Source organism: Juglans regia, chromosome 7 (assembly GCF_001411555.2).
Source record: "Juglans regia cultivar Chandler chromosome 7, Walnut 2.0, whole genome shotgun sequence".
Lineage (NCBI taxonomy): Eukaryota > Viridiplantae > Streptophyta > Magnoliopsida > Fagales > Juglandaceae > Juglans > Juglans regia.
The window spans coordinates 3379965-3398920 of NC_049907.1; the positions used below are offsets into that span (position 1 = coordinate 3379965).

An 18956-nucleotide genomic window follows, 5' to 3' on the forward strand; every position below is an offset into this window, starting at 1 on the left:
TTCAAATATCTAAGGACTCTATGAGCTACATCTAAGTGAGGTTGCCATGGTTTATCCATGTATTGGCTAAGAACTTGAACTACATAAGTCAAGTCTGGCTGAGAAATGATAAGGTATATCAACCTACCAATTAAACTTCGATATCTGGAAGCATTTTCAATTAAATCACCTTCAGATGAAGATAATTTGATGTCTGGTTCTATGGGAAACTGAACAGGTTTTGTAGCTAGTAAACTTGAGTCTTGTAGGATGTCCAATGAGTATTTTTTTGGGCACAAAGTGACCCTTTGTGAGATCTGGCCACTTCTAGACCCAAGAAGTATTTCAATACCCCTAGATCTTTGATTTTGAATCTGTCATCTAAAAATGACTTCAAGGCAATGATTGAATCCATGTTATTGCTTGCTAGTATTATATCCTCTACATAAACTAACAAACCAATGAAAGAAGAATCTGTGGTTTTGATGAAAAGTGAATGATCAGGATTGGACTTAGTGAATCCTTATTCAATAATAGCAGAGGAAAGTTTGGAAAACCATTGGCGTGAGGCTTGTCTCAATCCATAAAGTGAGTTGGTAAGCCTGCAAACTTGAGAATCTCCTTGTTTTGCAAATCCTGGTGGTATGTCCATGTAGACTTCTACATTGAGGTCACATGCAAAAAAGCATTATTTACATCTAATTGATGTAAATACCTACCAGTTTTTAGCAGCAGCCAAAGCTAGCAAACATCTCACTGTGGTCAGCTTTGCAACATGAGAAAAAGTTTCCTAAAAATCTAATCCTTCAACTTGTATATATCCCTTTGCCATCAATCTGGTTTTATACCTCTCAATGCTTCTATCTGCCTTGTATTTTATACGATAGATCCACTTACAGCCTATAGGTTTCTTTCCTACAGGTAAGAAATAATGTAAAACATCTATGAGAAGGTGAGAGTTTATGATAAGAAACAAAATTAGAGATAGGATAACATGTATCTTGAGAACTTTCTGCCATGAAATCTGATTGAGGAGACTGAAGAAAAGCATGGTTGTTGTCTGTCAAAGCAAGTTGACAATGATAGTCTTGCAAATAACTAGGTTGTCTTCTTTGTCTAGTGGACTATCTTGGAGGAATTTGATTGGAAAAAATAGGAGCAGGAGGTGGGAATGAAGAAGAATTGTTTGAATTAGAATTAGAAGTATTAGAAGGAATAGATGATGAATTTGTAAATAGAAAATTATCTGCAACAGGTGGAATTGATGCTTCAGAAATGATATTAGGTAAGACTAAAAAAGGATCAATATCATGAGATGGATTTGAATTTATAGATGAAAAAGGAAAAATAGACTAATGAAATATCACATCACGAGATAAAAATGTTGTATGAGATTCAAGATCATACAATTTGTAGCCTTTCACAGCATAAGGATATCCTATGAAAATAGACTTTTTGGCTCGAGGATCAAATTTAGATTTGTTTATGGAAAGAGTAGATGCAAAACACAAACATTCGAATACTCTTAGATGAGTATAAGGAGGAGAAGAATGAAGGATTTCATATGGTGATTTGTTAGCTAATAAAGGTGTAGGAGTTAAGTTGATTAAATGTGTTGCTGTTAAAATGCAGTCACCCCAAAACTTTAATGGTAATAAGGCCTGAAATCTAAGAGATCTAGCAACATTAAGCAAATGCTGATGTTTTCTTTCAACCATACCATTTTGTTGTGGTTTTTCAATACAACTCCTTTGATGAATTACACCTTTAGCTAGATAATACTTAGGCATATTGAATTCAGCCCCATTATCAGTCCGAATGCATTTAATATTGAGATTGAATTGATTTTCAACAAGACAAAAGAAAGATTGCAAGTATTATCTAGTTTGAAATTTGTGTTTTAATAAGATACACCCAAGTGCACTTAGAGAAGCCATCCACAATCGTTAGAAAGAATTTGGAACCATCTAAAGAATTAACTGAAAAGGTCCTCATATATTACAATACACAAGATGAAAGAATCAAATAAGTGTTATTATTGAGTTCAAATGGGAGACATTTATGTTTTGCTAATGGACAAATGGTACATGGAGAAGAATTAAAGATTTTAATATCTGGTACAAATTTATTTAGAGTTTGTAACCTAGACAAAGAAAGGTGGCCTAATATGTAATGCCAAAGATCGAATTCTTTATTGACTGAAAGAGCAATAGATGATGAACCAAGCGAGTGTTTTTGCAAGAGATGATATAGACCAGCTTTTTCTTCACCCACTTCAATCGTTTTCCATGTAAATAGGCCCTGTACAAAACAAAATTTGAAAATGAAAACAAGACAACAATGAGTATCTTTGGTCAATTTACTTGTTGATATGAGGTTAAATGAAAAAGAAGGCACACAAAGAACATTGTGTAATACCAAGTCTTTGGACATAGTTACAATTCCTATATGAGTAACTGAAACAAGTGTTATTTGACAATTTAACAGATGAAGAAACATAAGAATTAATTGAAGAAAAGAAACTGGTAGAGCAGACCGTGTGGTCTGTGGCGCCAGTGTCAATAATCCAAGGAATGTGTGGATAATTGACAGAGGCAGAGATAGAAAGAATAGAAGGAATTTTACCTGAAAGATTTTTAGAATATTTGACATTTGGCGTTGGAAGAATACCAAATGAGTTAGGTATTTGTACAGCCAAATTGGAGACTTGGTTTACTGATGAGCTAGGACCATTTGATTTGGGAGAGTGATTGATTAAGGCAAGAATTTGCTGACATTGCTCTTGTGTGAATGATAACTGTGGAATCTCGTTACTTTCTTAAACTGTAGAAGATGATACTTGATTTCTGAGTGAACATTGGATTTCTTGGATTTAAATCCTAGTGGAAAGCCATGGATTTTATAACATTTGTTTGAGGTGTGACCCGTATATCCACAATAACTGCATACAAGTCTATCTTTTCGAGATCCAGATTGTTTGTTGAATGTGTTAACATTCTTTGTGTTCTTACTTATCACAGCAGCAATGGAGTCAAAGCTCAGTGCAATATTCATCTTTATTTCTCTTTATTTTTCCTCTTGTAAAATAAGGGAAAAAATTTGATTCATAGATGGTAAAGGATCCAACAATAGAATATGTCCTCTTATACTAGTGAATGAATCATTTAATCACATCAAGAATTGTAAAATATACTCTTCTTGCTGAAATTCCAAAAGATTTTTCACTATTCCACATGTGCATTGTGGCAATTGGGGATAATTGGCTAATTCATCCCAATATGCTTTTAATTGAGTAAAGTAATCACTAATCGATTGTTGCTCTTGAGTTAAGGAGCTGATGGCTTTCTTTAATTGGAAAATTCGAGGTCGATTCCCTTGCTAAAATCTTTCTTGTAAATCCTTCCAAACATCTGCCACTACATTGATATACAAAATGCTCGAGGCCATATTCATGGTGACCGAATTGAGTAACTAAGATAATACCATATCATTACACCTTTCTCATGCTGAGAACTTCGGATCTAAAGTATTTGCAGGTTTCTTTAGGGTTCCATTAACAAACTCTATCTTGTTCTTTGCACTGAGTGCTTTGGACATAGCTCTCGCCCATGTAGGATAATTGTCACCATTTAGCTATTGTGATACTAACATCAAACCTGAATTTTCTCCATGATGCAAATAGTAAGAATCGTTGATCGGATTCGGTGGAGTTGAATTATTTGGAATTGAACTACGAGGTGGAGGCGAATCCATATCCGTCATTTTGAATGAATTGTGAAATTGATTCAATGAATCCACGTAGAATCAGGTTAATCAAAGAAAATCATCTGATACCATGATAGATTCTGATTCTAAACATGGAATCTTGAAGCAAAATGAACGATGAAAGAGAGTAAAGCAGAGTTGTGCGTAGCTTTACTTCCGTAGCTTTACTTCTGTATTATAAAACTGAGTTGTCTATAACTCTTTACATCAACCTATTTATACAAGAGGAGATGAATGTAACTAAGTAACTAACTATTACATCAGCCAATAACATTGAGCCACATCATCATTATCTTATAATGAAAAATGAATCACGTATTCAAAGAAAAATCACTTTCTTAATAGTATTGGATCTTAATTTTTTCAAAAAAAATGCACGTGGCTTGTACACCCTATAACTATATCTATCATTACTCAATAAAAAATATACCAAACAATTAAAACTCCAAGAAACAGGATTAGGTGAATTATGCCCCTCTCTCTCTCTCTCTCTCTCTCTCTCTCTCTATATATATATATATATATTAACTAACGCTCGATGATCAGAGTTAACTACTATATATAAAGTTACAAACTACTATATATTAAGCTACAAACTGCCCCCACTTTCTTTTGTAATATTTAATTAGAAAGATAAAAGAGTATTGCTGGCTATCTGAAACTTATTGTTCAGATGGACTCTTAAAAATTAATACGACTTAATGGATTGTATTAATAATTAATGTAGTAGCAAAGCTGTAATTAAAAGGAAAATAAAAACAAAAAGGAAATTCAATTAATTTGAGCATATTCTCTTTCCCTTCTTTCTTGCCAATTGGACTTTCCTGGAATATTAATGTTGCCTTTTCGTAATGGTAAATCTTACATAGAAGAAGACCTCGTGTAAAGTTTCAAGAAAATGATACTTGCCCTCATGATTGTGTTCCTCAAAGTTGTCCTTAGGGTATTTTAATTTTTTTTCTTGATAGTTGGTTAAAGAAGTGACTGTTAATAAAGTGGTACCATACTTTAAAAAAAAATATTTAAATTAGATGTTTAAAAAATATTTGACAAAAAAAAATTCAATTGCATTAGTGGTAAGTTTGAGAGGACAAAATCATAAGGTGAGTAGAGCACCCATATATATGTATATATATATATATATACACACACTAGTAGTAATGAAACATCCAAGGAACGTTTGCCTAGTTGGGTGAAACAGTTTTATTTACAAAAATATTGTGGTTTTTACAAGAAAATTTGATTAATAAATAATATAATGCATAGAAACAAAAACTAAGTTTGATACAAGTTTACAAAATAAAGTCTCACAAAAAACCGCAACTTCAACCTGCAAAAAATCACAACTTTTGGAAAAACCCTTACTCTTCGACAAGTACCACCGAAAGCACAAAATGAAAAAAAAAAACTCAAATGTCTCAAACAAATCCACAAAACACCAAGAGCCATACACATAAAACGAAAAGGCAAAATGAAAAGCAAGGCAAACGTTTCAAACAAACTCATAGAGAGAGCAAGCCAAACGTCCCAAACAAATCCACACAGAGAGCGATACGGAGAGAACGACAGAGAAAGAGAGAGAGAAGACCAAATATAATGCACAGACGAAATGCGAAAATGAAAAACCACTCAAGCGTCCAAACAAACCCACGACAGAAAAGGAGAAGAGGAAAACCTAGAGAAAGAGAGAGAGAAGACCAAATACAATGAATGGATGAAACGCAAAGACGAAAAGCCACCCGTTCAAACAAACCCACCTAAATATCTACCCAAGGAAAAGACAAAAAAAATACCTCAATACATGGAAACAAATGGCAGAAATGCAAGGGCAAAAAAGGCAGAACAGAACATGCACGGAAGCAAAAAATGGAATGAGAAATAATTGTACATCACTATAGCACGCCAATCCCCACTTATATAATAACTATATATATATATGTGTATATATATATATATATATATATAATGTATGGCCTTTCACTTTGATTGACATCCACGACTTTGATTTTTTGAGAAATGCTAAATTTATTAGGGAAAGGAATTTATAAATTGATGTTTTTTATTTTATATCATTCGTTAATTATGATCGAGGAAATTATATTTATAATTTAATGCATTATGATTAGGTTAACTTAAATCAATTTATAAATAAGGTTTATCATTTTGTTATTTTTAAATTAACATAGTCTTCAATCTGCCAGCAATATTATATAGCCCAATCATATATATGAATATATAAGCTGTATGATAGGAACAATCATTATCCTCATCTCGATCATCGCTTATAACATTTGTCTTGATGAATAGACCTCATGACATATGTATGTTGTGGAAGATGATCATCTACAATATAAAACCATCCACACTCAATTAAATAAAATTATTTACAATTCAACACGGATATGAATGCCTTCAAGATTAATAAGTAAAGCCCCTCTAACCTCCTTATAATTTGGTATTTCATATCAATTTATGTGATATCTCTCACTCCAAATTTATCCAAAAATTCCAAGCAAGCCATGAGTACTAATTAGTTAACTAACTTCTCTAAAATCATGCATATTTGATCTTTATATATATATATATATATATATATATATATATATATATATATATAGGGGTGGGAGTTCGAGTCTAGTTCTTCCATTGGAGACCATGTCTTATGCTATCTGGTTCAAATGACTATAGCGTTTTTTATCACGTTAGGCACACAATATGTTGGTTATCAAAACGGTACGTTTTGTAGTAGTAATAGTTAAGGAAAATACTTTAATTACAAAAAGATTATATAAAAGTAAATTCACAAATTGATATAACTTGATGTGGTACGTCAGATTTTAAAATTATTTTTATTATAAAGTAAATCTAACCGATTCCATAAAGCAACGTCAGTTTGTGGGTTTATTTTATTTAATCTTTTTGTGTCTGTATTAGTTCTCATTAATAAATAAGTCTATTTTGTAATTAATTACCTTTCATTTATCCTTAATCTTCTTTGTTATCGATTACGCAAACAAGAAAATAAAACTTGTTCATTGAATTTAAGTGTTTGACTCTTGTTACGTATATACACTATATCATTAGTATAGACATATTGGTAAGTACGTAACTGTAATTGTATGGTTAAAAAGAGAAATATCCAAATTATTAGATCATGTTGCGGCGTAATAATACAATACTTCAAAAAAAAAAAAAATCAAATAAAAGGATCATGAGACACGAGTCGTGCATGTATAGTGTATACGGATCAGACTCATGAATAACATTTGTGTAAACAGTGAAAATAATATACATTCATGAGTCTACAACACTACTGTCTTTAGCAATTTCGGAAGCAAAACGACAACAATAATAATAATTAAAAGAAAAAAAAAGAAAAGAAGGTGAGGCACTTAAAAACGTAATGGGAAAAGGGTGCATAGACAGATCACCATATATAGACGAATTAAGACTAAAAATTAATTAAGTAACGCTGGTCAAGGTTGTAGGTGGTCACTTAAGGTCCCGTTTGGGACTCGCAACTTTTTTCAAATCAACATATCTTTATATGGGAATCTACAATTTTTTTTAACTTTCCATAAATATATCTAAACTCATTTTAATATTCAAATACATCTAAAGTCTAAATTTATCTTAGATAGACTCTACAAAACTCACTTTACTATCTCAACTCACTATTATTTATAAAGATATCAACTCAATTCAACATCTAAACGAAACCTTAAAATAGAGAATATCGGATTTTTTTTTTTTTCTAATCTTCTAAAATTGGGCCAAAGGCCTTTACTATCACCAAATTAAGGCCCAAAGGCTAACTTGGAATATCTGATGTTGCTTCCACATATATAGCCATCATAATATTATATGTAACTTCCATCCGATGATGCATTGCATGTATCCATCAAAACAATAATATATTAAATTTTTTTTATTAAAAAATTATTTATTATTTGATAAACATGTACTTAAAGCGTTTCTAAAATTAGTTATGGTTGGGATTAACCATAATTATTTTTTCCAAATAGAACTTATTTGTTCAAAAAATAATTTGCATTGTACAAATGTCTCTTAAGTTTTAAACAATTTTGTCAAAAAAAAAGTTAAAACTTGAAATTGAGGATCCAGGCCCAATCTCCCCCGTTTTTGGTCCAAACTAGAATCTACCTTCAAAATTAAACTTTTGTAGGCCGAAGAGAGAGCCGTACAAGTGAGGTTGACCTCAAGAGTCCAGAGCAGTCAAGATCACCAGCTCAAGGGTAATCCATCCGTTCGATAGTAATAAATTCCCATTCTTTTGGTATGTCCCGTCTCAACTTATTCTCTGTTTTAATAGTAGATTTTATTATTAAACTATGTTATATATTTGTATATATATATATATATATATATTTTTTATGAAGAGTTAGGGTCACATGTCCAAGAGTAGCCCCTTTCCAATTTTATTAATCACAAACTCTCATTTATGACAGAGAAATACCTTGATTAAAAATCAAGCATATAAAATATACACAACTAGCAATATTCCACAAAAAACCAAACCTCACCAAGAAAAGACTAGCAATGTATATATATTAATCATTTTACAGATTGAACGAGTCTGCAAATTAATGTCCTAATATAATAAAGAAAATGCTTGGTTGCCTCCTAATTAATGTATCCCAAAGTGCCCGAGCGCATTACGGTTTTTTTTTTTTAAATGTTTAAGATAGTTACCACTAGTAAATTTGTGTGTGTATTTTTTTACCATTTAGTTTGTTTTTTTAACATTTAAAAAAAATTAAAATGCAAAATACTTTGCACTACAATAATTTTGAGTTTTTGGGATTATTTTTCTTTAGAACGAAATGAAAATCATCCCAAAATGTAAGATTTAAGGATGAAATTTTGATTTTGTTCCAAACAAATTCTGAAACATACTGCTATACTTAGGGATAATAAATTTTATGGCTAGTGAAATAATCATTCACAATTGTGGAAAAAATTGGCGGGTCGCGGGAAAGTAATTTGTCGTTTGAACATCTATTGAAACCGTTCGAACATGTAAATCATTATTTTCGAACGGTCAATTAACATTCGAACAGTGACACTAATTTAATAAAAAATATAATCAATTAAAAAATTAATAATAGTAATCAACAATTAATTTATAAAAGAAAGCTATAATGTATAATTAATCAAACTTAGAAAACATCAAATATTGTCCATACAAAAAATAAAGCAAAATACAAAATAAAAGATATAAAACACTATGTCCCCAACTCTTTGAGGACATCCTCGATTGAATCTACTTTTACCTCTATCTATGTCAATCGAGTAGATATCGTCTCCTGAGTCCAAGACACGTGATCAATGGCACCCATGAACTCTGTACGTAAGCCTCCAAAGGCAATATGGATCTCCGCATGCACTATATCAGCAATCTTATCAACAATAAGAGTGCGTGATGCCTCGAGCTGCATGGATGTCTGACCGGCCGATACTCCATGATCAGTCAGGCGTGCATATTTGGTCTGAGTATTGACCGGCTCTGTAGTAGGAGCACGAAGACGAAGTCTTGAGTGCCCCGTGCTCTGTGATAGGGTGGATGCGTTAATCGGTCCAATCGGCTCTTGAATACGCTCAGGAACATTTGGTAAGACCCTAATCGACAATAGGAATCGCATGATCAGGAGACTGAACGGCAAAATATTTGCGTAACGTATGAAACCTCTGATTGCATCCTAGTGAATATATAACCCACTAGGTCGATAGGCATCATACGAGCGACACGTATCATAAATCTCGCCTTATACATGCTAACTTTTGTCTTGTGCTGTCGAGGGTCAATGTTGTGGGCGATAATTAAGTTCAGAATCTTGAAAAAATATGATAAACGAACTTGTTTGATGTTCTTCATCCCATCATAAGGAAAAGCATTTGGACCAACAACCAACTACCTCATTTATGCATCCAAAAGGCCATCCAATCCATCAGGATCAGTACCCTCATCCTTAACTGTCTCCTCACAAGCTGTAGACTCCTTGAGCACCACGTTTGGATATGCAGTCTCCAAATGTGCGATACCAATAAAATCGACAAGTATGTCTGTTGAGAACAGGAATGAAATACCTCGCATGCCGATAATATATTTACCCACAACATCTAGACTGGAGGCACCAAGCCCTCTATAAAAGTTGGTGACGAGATAAATATATGCCACGAACTAGAACGCCTCGTCCTTGTGGTCCAAAATCAGTGACCAACCACGCTCCATGAATACCGATATCAAGGAGTAGCCCTCGAAGAGAAAATGTTGAAAATCGTCGATCTTCACTTGACGCTTCAATAAAATAATCAAGTGAAATATAGTTCAATTCTTTATTATAAATCTAACTTTATCCTTAATCACAATTATTATTGATGTAGTAAATCATGTCGTCATCTTTTGAGCGTTTATCCAAAATAATTTCTTTGCCGAAATATAATAAAGATAATGTATGACATAGATTTCCTGCATGCATGCTATCTTCTGTTGTAATTGTTACCAAATAATTAATAAACGATAGCGTTTCGAATATACAAGAACAAATTAATATACGATCGATGGAACTTCCACGTAAAGAAACGGCCTCCGGTCCTGGAGACAACCAAGATCAAGAAGTGCAACAAGATCATAAGGAACGTAGGTAATCGAAAGCGTACTACGTTATCTGCTCAGAAGAAAAATCGAAAACGTTATCCGAGGGCGGCTGCTGCATGCAGCGTCGGCTAGCATTCATTCAATCCATTTAACCAAGCAGGGCGGTGGATAAACATGAAACTCATCCCAAAGGCCACATGAGCAGCAGACATTTCCAGTACACGTGTCATGTGCTGTTTTTCTCCAAGGTGCAGCGCACCGTCGCCGTTTCTGTCCTTTTCTTTCTCCAACATTACTCTCAAAGGAAGGATTAGTTTCCTTTCACCAGCAGCTTTCCCTTTCTTATCTTCAGCTCTGGACTATGTCGCGTCAGCAGCTCAGACTGTGGGGTACGTAGCCAGCTGGGTGACTTTAATAATATGTGATAAATTAGTACTAGTTAGATATAAAAAATTAAATTAAATTATTTTATCTTAACTTATATAATTATTATAATATTTTTAAATTTTTATATAAAATATAATAAATAATTAAATTTTTTAAATTTTAAAATAAAATTAATATTATAATAATATTATATTTAACTTTCAATAAAATATTTTATTTCGTAATGTGTAACCTGCAAAAGAGTCCTAATATCACGCAGAAAATTACCCATTTAGGTCTAGATTTCAAAGAGAGCACATGATGATCAGGCTGCAACAGAGTCACAGACCCAGAACACAACAGAAAATCATGAAATGAAAAAGATGGGGAGGAAAGGATGAACCTGGATGGCTGTGGAGTCCAGGTTCAACTCATGTTTTATATGGAACAAGCTGCCTTGCTAGGATCAAAGTAAAAAGGAGCTGGAGCAGAGAGCAGATCACCCCCAAGTAATATCTGTAGGGTTGCTGGAGTTTGTCCCTTTTTGACATTGAACTTGGCCAGATAAATGGGTATGGTTCGCAGCGCCTTGTTCGCCAACAATTGACAAACTAGTCATGTTTTACATTATTTGATGTATTATCGGCCTTCGAAAAACAAACGAGCTGAGAGATAGATAAAGATGCACATCATGATCATTATGCTATGAGCTCGATTGTATGGTTGACCTAAAATTATATATGCCTTTCTCAAAATGTTGAATCTATCGGTACTTAAGAATTCAATTGAATAATGTTATATACAATCATAAAATGGGTAAATATTACATACTTTTTTAGAAAAAAATGAGTTTATTATAAAAAAAAAAATTAGTTATTTTATATAAATCTCAAATTTATTTATTTTTTTAAAAGAGTGTATGTGTGATTAGTTTGAAAATCCTTTTCCAAGTTAGGTAGTATAGCTACAATCTGGTAATCACTCAGTGTCTACGGATTTCCGCAATATATATAAAAAGAGCGTAAGATTTTTGTGCAAAAATAAACAGAGAATCCTTTTGAGTTGGGAAAGTATTAGTTTCCGCAGGCTGTAGTACTTCTACTTAATTTATCAATTTAAGGAATGAAATCTTTGCCTTATTAAGTGTAATTAAGCTTGCATGTGTCAAAGGTGCACTCCTTAAATGTTATATGTTTTTCTTTTTAGGGTTTGGTTAAAATATCTTCTAATTAATTAGCGAAGCTGGTGTATCATTTGAAAGAGCATAAAATAAAAGTCATAATTCATAATTGAAAGAGAAGTACTACAGCTGATCTATAAAGATTTTACAAAAATAAATTTATAAATTGACATAGTTTCATGTAATCCATTAAATCTATTTTTATATATATAATCATTTTACAGCTAAAACATTTCTCTAATTGAAACTAAACAGTTTTGGAATAAAAAAAATGATAAAACTTAGAGTAAGCGTGCACAAGTTCAAAGAAAAACCACAAAAGTTCCAAGTATAATTTCAATATAGCTAGCATGCCGGGGGGAAAAAAAAAAAAAAAAAAAAGAACACAATGGTGTTACATGATGTACACATGATTCACATTTATTTTGTTCACTTATATATACATATATACACACGTAACCAAGTAGTGGACAAGTTGCAAAAGGCAAGGGTCAGAAAAGTTAAAAACTATAAGATAAAATAAAAAAAAAAAAAAAAATCGAAAGTGGATGACTGCAACTCGTACATATATATATGTATAATAACATCATTTAATATTCAGAAATTATATTACTTGTAGTCTTGTATATGTTGTTAATGAAGACAGACAGGGACATTTTTCTGTATTAATTTTGTTTTCATTTGTTATACATGAGTTCAACATATATATAGTGAGGAAAACGTTCGAAATACCCTGGATTTTGGCCGTAAATTAGCACCGAATTAATTACACTGCGTAGCAAGACCGCAAAAGTCATATTTTACAAAGGTCAATTCAACAAAGTTTGGAGAACAGATTATTCATTTTTGTAAGCTTTGAAGCAGAAGGACAAAAGAGTGAAAGGGCCGGGTGAAATAAAATGTATATAATATTTTTTTTTCCCGTGAATGTCATCATGTTCAAGACGCACATGATCTTGTTCTTATCTTCCACCTTATTACATATCGTTTGTTTGAGTGATTTCAATCGTCAATTTGGGCTAATTTTGATATGGCGATGCAAAGGAAGGACCACCGCCAAGAATTAATATGCGTACCGGCAATGAACAATGAACACATATTAATATAATGTATATATATATATATATAAATGTTTTTTTGTTAAATTATTTTTTATATATAAATATTTTAATCATAGAGAAATTTTATAATAAAAATTTATAAATTAACATGATTTTATGTGCATTAAATTATAAAATTATTTATATAAAATGCAATTATTTATATATATATATATAATAAATATTAGGTAGCATGGGAGAAGGCAGAATATGGGTACCTAATGATAGCTTTGCTTACTTTTACTAAGGCATCAAACCCATAAAAGGACAAGAGTCAATTGAATTTGAGAGGTCCGACGTGCGCTGCTGTGCATTACCATTCAGTACTTCATGAGTTTGTAATTTAGTACTTAAACCCCTCTATTGCTTTAAAATCATCGCCAACCTTACCAACCAGTGGAGCACTCGTGTGAGAGAGATTGAGAGAGAGAGATTGAGAGAATGCAATACTGTGCAAAGGAGCAAAAGCCCTGTGCGCGTTGGGTTGAGAAGTATTTTAAAGACTGCCTCTGCAATCTGAGAGATGAGTTATCTTTTGGTTTTGGGTTTATTAGTCTAGTCTGTTGGGGAGTGGCAGAAATCCCTCAAATCATCACCAATTTCCAGACCAAGTCCGGCCATGGAGTTTCTCTTGCTTTTCTGCTCACTTGGATTGTTGGGTTTGTTCTCTTTCCCCTACCTAGTGACAAACACGTGCCCTTACACACACAGATAGAACGCCGCACAGAGCTTCCTTCCTTCCTTTCTTTCTTTCTTTCCTTAATTTTCTTCATAGTACCATGTTTTTCAAATAACATCCATGTTTATTTCCTTGATGCAGAGATATTTTTAATCTGGTTGGCTGTCTTCTGGAACCTGCAACGGTGAGTGTGAGGCGCCTGAGAAACATAAATCCTTAGTTTTGTTGTTTGGCGGTTTAGTGGTCCAGAAAATGGTCTGAATTTAGGTGGTTCTGGTTCTGCCACTACCATCTGTAATAATATCACAAGTCTATCTTCTTGCATATTATCTTGGTCCTCACAAGCAACTTCTTCCTTTATTTTTCTTTCTTCCCAATGAAAAAAACAAGAAAATTAATCTTCGATCTGAATTTACTTTTCTTTGGATGCAGTTGCCTACCCAGTTCTATACGGCTCTGGTACGTAATACCACTCTTTCACTTGGATAATAACCTTAACTCTTGCAATATTTCTTCATGATTTTCTTTCACTTTCTGCTGCAACCGAGGTACCGTGAGGGTGCCTGACATAAGTTAAGGTTGCAACTGAGGTAGCTAGCTAGGTCCTGCTGGAACGAAGCCGACCCGAAGGTTTTGAGTTGGTCCTCCGTCCCAAGTTCCAACCCCAACTTGCAGGCTAGGCTTGGTTGGTTTCGTTGTGTGAGCCGATGAAACTTTAGTAAAATAAAAAAAAAAAATCGCTCAAAAGTTAAAAAGTGATCCCGCAAGTCTAACAAATATTTATTTATTATTACGATATTATTTATTATTGATTTAAATAAGTTATAAATGTATGATCCACTTTATTAGAAATTGTTTCAAATTTAGAAACGAATCTCTTATTTATTTTTGATAATATAAATACTTCAATAATACTAAATAATAATAAATAATATGAGACCTACTTTAATGGAAATTAGGACCAGTAAAAACATAAAAAGTTTGAGACCAGACCAATGCAACTTTCCTTTCCAACCCGAACGCATTAACCCAAACTCTCCCGGTGATTGGGTTGATATTACCATTAGGACGTTCTGCCACCCAAGTTGGGGTTATTTAATTTCCTACGTATAATAATTATAATTTTTGTTTTTTTGTTGCAGCTTTACACAGTCAGTACAATAGTGTTGGTATTGCAGAGCGTGTACTATGACTACATCCGCAGATGGTTCAAGCGTCGACAGGTCAAAGCTAACCATCCGGTACATAATTATAATCTTACTAATTTTCCCTTTTAACTACAAATTAGTTCATCTTCTTATCTGAAAATGCACACACAGTCAGTATTTCTTATCTTTTCTTCTTTTTCTTGTACAATACTATAGGCTGAAGAGGATCATAAAAAACCATTAATGAGACCTAAGTCAGTTGATCCAGGCATTCCAATACCTAGAGCTTCGCCAAAAGCAACTCCTCGAAGAGAGTTCTACATCACGTACGTAGAATATCATTTTTATTTTTTTTTTATTACCATGTTATGTTGTCTCGATTAATCTTAGGCCCGGTTTGGATAAACACTTCAGATGAAACAAGATGAAATATATTTTAAAGGAAAACATTATAGACACAAAATGATCTCATATACTGATGTCAGTATGCCACGTCTCCCCCCTCCCTTTTTCTTTTCTTTCTTTTTTCTCCCCCTCCCCTCCCCTCCTTTTCATCTCCGTCTCTGCCCTCCCGTGCCCAGGGCCGGCAGAAGCCGTCGGCGGTCCAAGTAGCACCGTCTCATTCACGGCAAGCTCACGGTGCTGCCGTGAGCTCCCATGTCCTCATCGGACGGTGCCGCATGGACCGCCGGCGGCTTCTGCCTGCCCTGAGGTGGTCCCCAACCACCATGACCGGCACAGGGAGGGTGGAGACAGAGAGGGAAAGGGGGAGGGGAGAGGCACGACAAAGGGGAAGAAAAAAGAAAGAAAAAAAAGGGGGGGGGGGGATGGGGAACACTGCTACATCAGTGTGTGTGATCATTTTGTATTTGAAGCAGCCCCTATTTTAAATAGTAGTAAAATTTCTTGAGTTAAAAAAAATAAAATAGTTTGTAAAAAAATATATGTTTGGATAGTGAGATAAGATAATTTTGACTTTTTGGGATTTAAAAAAGGTGGGGTCCCATGGTATTTATAGAGTATCCAATTAATCCTTGAGATTTTGCACTGTTCATGTATTGTTAAGCACTGTTCATGTCAGGTTGTACTATTAATTTAATGTTTTGAACTGTTCACTATCAGTTTTCCAAGGTTTTTTTACTGATTATTTAAGTTGATGTTTTTAAAACTTAGAGATGAAATACAATTTTTGGATAGGTAAAACTTTGTGACCGTACAACCCAGATAAGATACAGATGAGATGTTTTGCCTATCCAGACCGAGCCTTAGACTTTGGATAGAGAGTTTTATGCGTATGCGGCTTAGATAACTAACAAGAATATTTTTTCTTGAATTTTACAGTTCAGCAAGATCTTTGGCTGGCAGTGGCACCCCACCTTTTCGAACATATCTAACAGCTGCCAAAAGTGGTCCTTCGGCTATGGGACTGAACAGTGATTCATCGTCAGATGATGAGGCAGCTCCAGCCCACTCTAAGAAGTCCACTAGCCAGCCCAGGCCTATTCCAAGATCGGTAAGTTGTCTTCATCTTCCACTTAATTACCAGATATTCAAGCAATCATGCATGGGTGTTGGCACTGATCATGATCATTTGCTACTGCTCATGTTCTTCCCATTGCATAATTTGCACATTCTAACAAATATTCAAACAAAATTTCCTTCCGAGAACAAAATGTCTTAAACAAACAGAACTTAGATCATGACTTGCTATTTGAACCAGTACTCATTATTTATGAAATGACATCAATATTTCTGAAAATAGCATGCGCGCATCTCCACATTCAAACCCAAATTTATCCTCTAATTTCGCTTTAAAATCACCTAATTTCCTACACGTTATTGCTGCATGCATGGTACATGTTACAGGTAGGCTATGGAACATTTCTAGCTACATCACTCAACTTGCCCCTACATAGTAAGGGTTTGACAGAAGCGTACTTGGGACTTACTGGGAGGAAGCTCTTACATGTATGATTATAATTTCTACCTCTGATTAATACTATATAACTAAATTAAACAAGATCCTCTTCTTGTTTTTGGGAAGTTCTTACAATTAGGCTGCAACAGGAACAAGGTGGGGTAGAGAGTGTATACGGTCAGTGGTTGGGATGGCTGATGGCTGCCATTTACATGGGCGGACGACTCCCCCAGATATGGTTAAATGTAAGTATATATTATTTTCAACTGTTCTACCTAATCTTTTTTTTGTTTCTTTGCTGTATGAAAGTCTCTAACAAAGTTCTTGAACATGTACGTTTAATTGGCCGGACAGATTAAAAGGGGGAGTGTAGAGGTATGATATTCTCTTAATTGCCTCTTCTTCTTTTTTTCTTTTTTTTTCTCCCTCTCTCTCTACCATACCTTCAATATCTTGCAGTGTTTTTTTTTTTTTTTCCAACAACTAATTAAGACCCTTTCGCTCTCTAAATTAATTTTTTAGGGCTTGAATCCTCTCATGTTCATTTTTGCACTGGTCGCCAACGTTACTTACGTGGCAAGGTCTCTCTCTCTCTCTGAACTGAACTGATCATCAAGTGAAGCATCTTCTTCCTTGTCGTTTAATTCCCAGCTCATGTTTAATTAATCTGTTTACTTGAACACATGCAGTATTCTTGTAAGGACAACTGAATGGGAAAAAATCAAAGCCAATATGCCATGGTTGCTGGATGCTGTTGTATGCGTGGCGCTTGATTTATTTGTATCCTTTTCGTGCCTGATCAAGATCATAATCATTTCTACCCCCACATCATCATCATCTTCTTCTTCTTCTTCTTCATGAATTTCAACATCTTCATCACTGTCATTATATAATTCTCGCCATATATAGTATTATCTATATAACATACATGATACCTTAACAAAAACAGATCATATTGCAGTATATCTATTATAAGCATCTTCGAAAGACGCCAGGCACAAGTAGTAGTACTGGATCAGATTATGAAGACTACGTGGAAGCAAGTAAAATCTGATGTTTCTTAATTGGATTTTGTAATATTATTTGAGGATACTTACGTACCAAAGTCATGTCATCAAATCGGATTTTAAACCTAATTTATCCTCACCGGTTAGATCATGAGCTTAATTATATATTATTAATGTAGACGTATAATTGGTGATATTCTGCGTTATCGTTTGGAACAGTACTAGTACTCATGACCAGTGCAAACACTACTCCTTGCTGGCGAATTACCATTGGCTGTACGTTACGTTGATTGATCGTGTTTAATAATATTTATATATGGGTTTTACCAACTACAAACCCATATTGTCTCTTAATTTTCCAAAGGCCATACTTTATTATGGAATCGACCGCTTGAATTGAAGTTGATATATATGATCTGATCTAATTTAAATGTTGCCAAAGGTGCTTTAAAGTGTGATTTGATTATATGAGGGATCATTTACTTTATATCCTGCTTTTCTTTGTTTTTAGTTAGTTAATTAGACTCATGATGTGGACCAGCTAGCTGCACGGTTATGATCATCAGTTTATTATGCTCAAAGAAAAGTAAGTTAGTACTATTGAAAATTTTCACTAAAAATAAGAAAGTAATTATTTAAAATATGGCATGTCATGAACAAAATTGACATGGTGACAATTAATATATAAGATGTTACATATTTAATTCTATTCATTCCATGTCTTATCATACTACTACTACTAGTTCAAAACGTAGCTAGCTAGGCTCATATATAAATTTATTTAAAATATAATTTTATCCTTGTGGGACACATTTATATATATATGCAATTGTCTCATCTGTGAATATGACAAAAGACAGTCTAGAAAAGCATCTTCTTATGGCCGCTGTAAATAAACAACACTACTACATAAGTTGCTCGCGATTCATAATTTTGTATAAATATTTTGAATATTTAAACACACATGTTTACACAGCAATATGTGTGTATGTAAATAGAATGAAAAAAATAACAAATCACATATTAGTATGTGGTGTACACTGTAAGGAATTATAAGTAGAATTGTTCTATTTTTTTTAATTTTATTCCTACTAAACTAATTTATGAGTTGTTTTACTCATTATTTATACGCTACATACTTACTATGAGAAAAAGGAAAAATAAAATAAAAGAGATGTGGTGTATGGTGTGTGAG

At 33.6% G+C, this 18956-nt stretch overlaps 1 protein-coding gene across 1 annotated transcript; it reads left to right on the forward strand.

Annotated features, from left to right (window-relative positions):
• Window positions 1-13303: 13303 nt before the first annotated feature.
• Window positions 13304-17979, forward strand: LOC108995386 (probable vacuolar amino acid transporter YPQ1). The gene is made up of 12 exons (XM_018970959.2): window positions 13304-13668; window positions 13830-13872; window positions 14121-14147; window positions 14831-14929; window positions 15053-15162; window positions 16178-16349; window positions 16703-16804; window positions 16904-16999; window positions 17109-17129; window positions 17277-17335; window positions 17444-17534; window positions 17704-17979. The coding sequence occupies exons 1-12, from the start codon at window positions 13451-13453 to the stop codon at window positions 17806-17808; spliced, it is 1143 nt and encodes a 380-aa protein (XP_018826504.1). The 5' UTR covers window positions 13304-13450; the 3' UTR covers window positions 17809-17979.
• The last annotated feature ends 977 nt before the right edge of the window (window positions 17980-18956 follow it).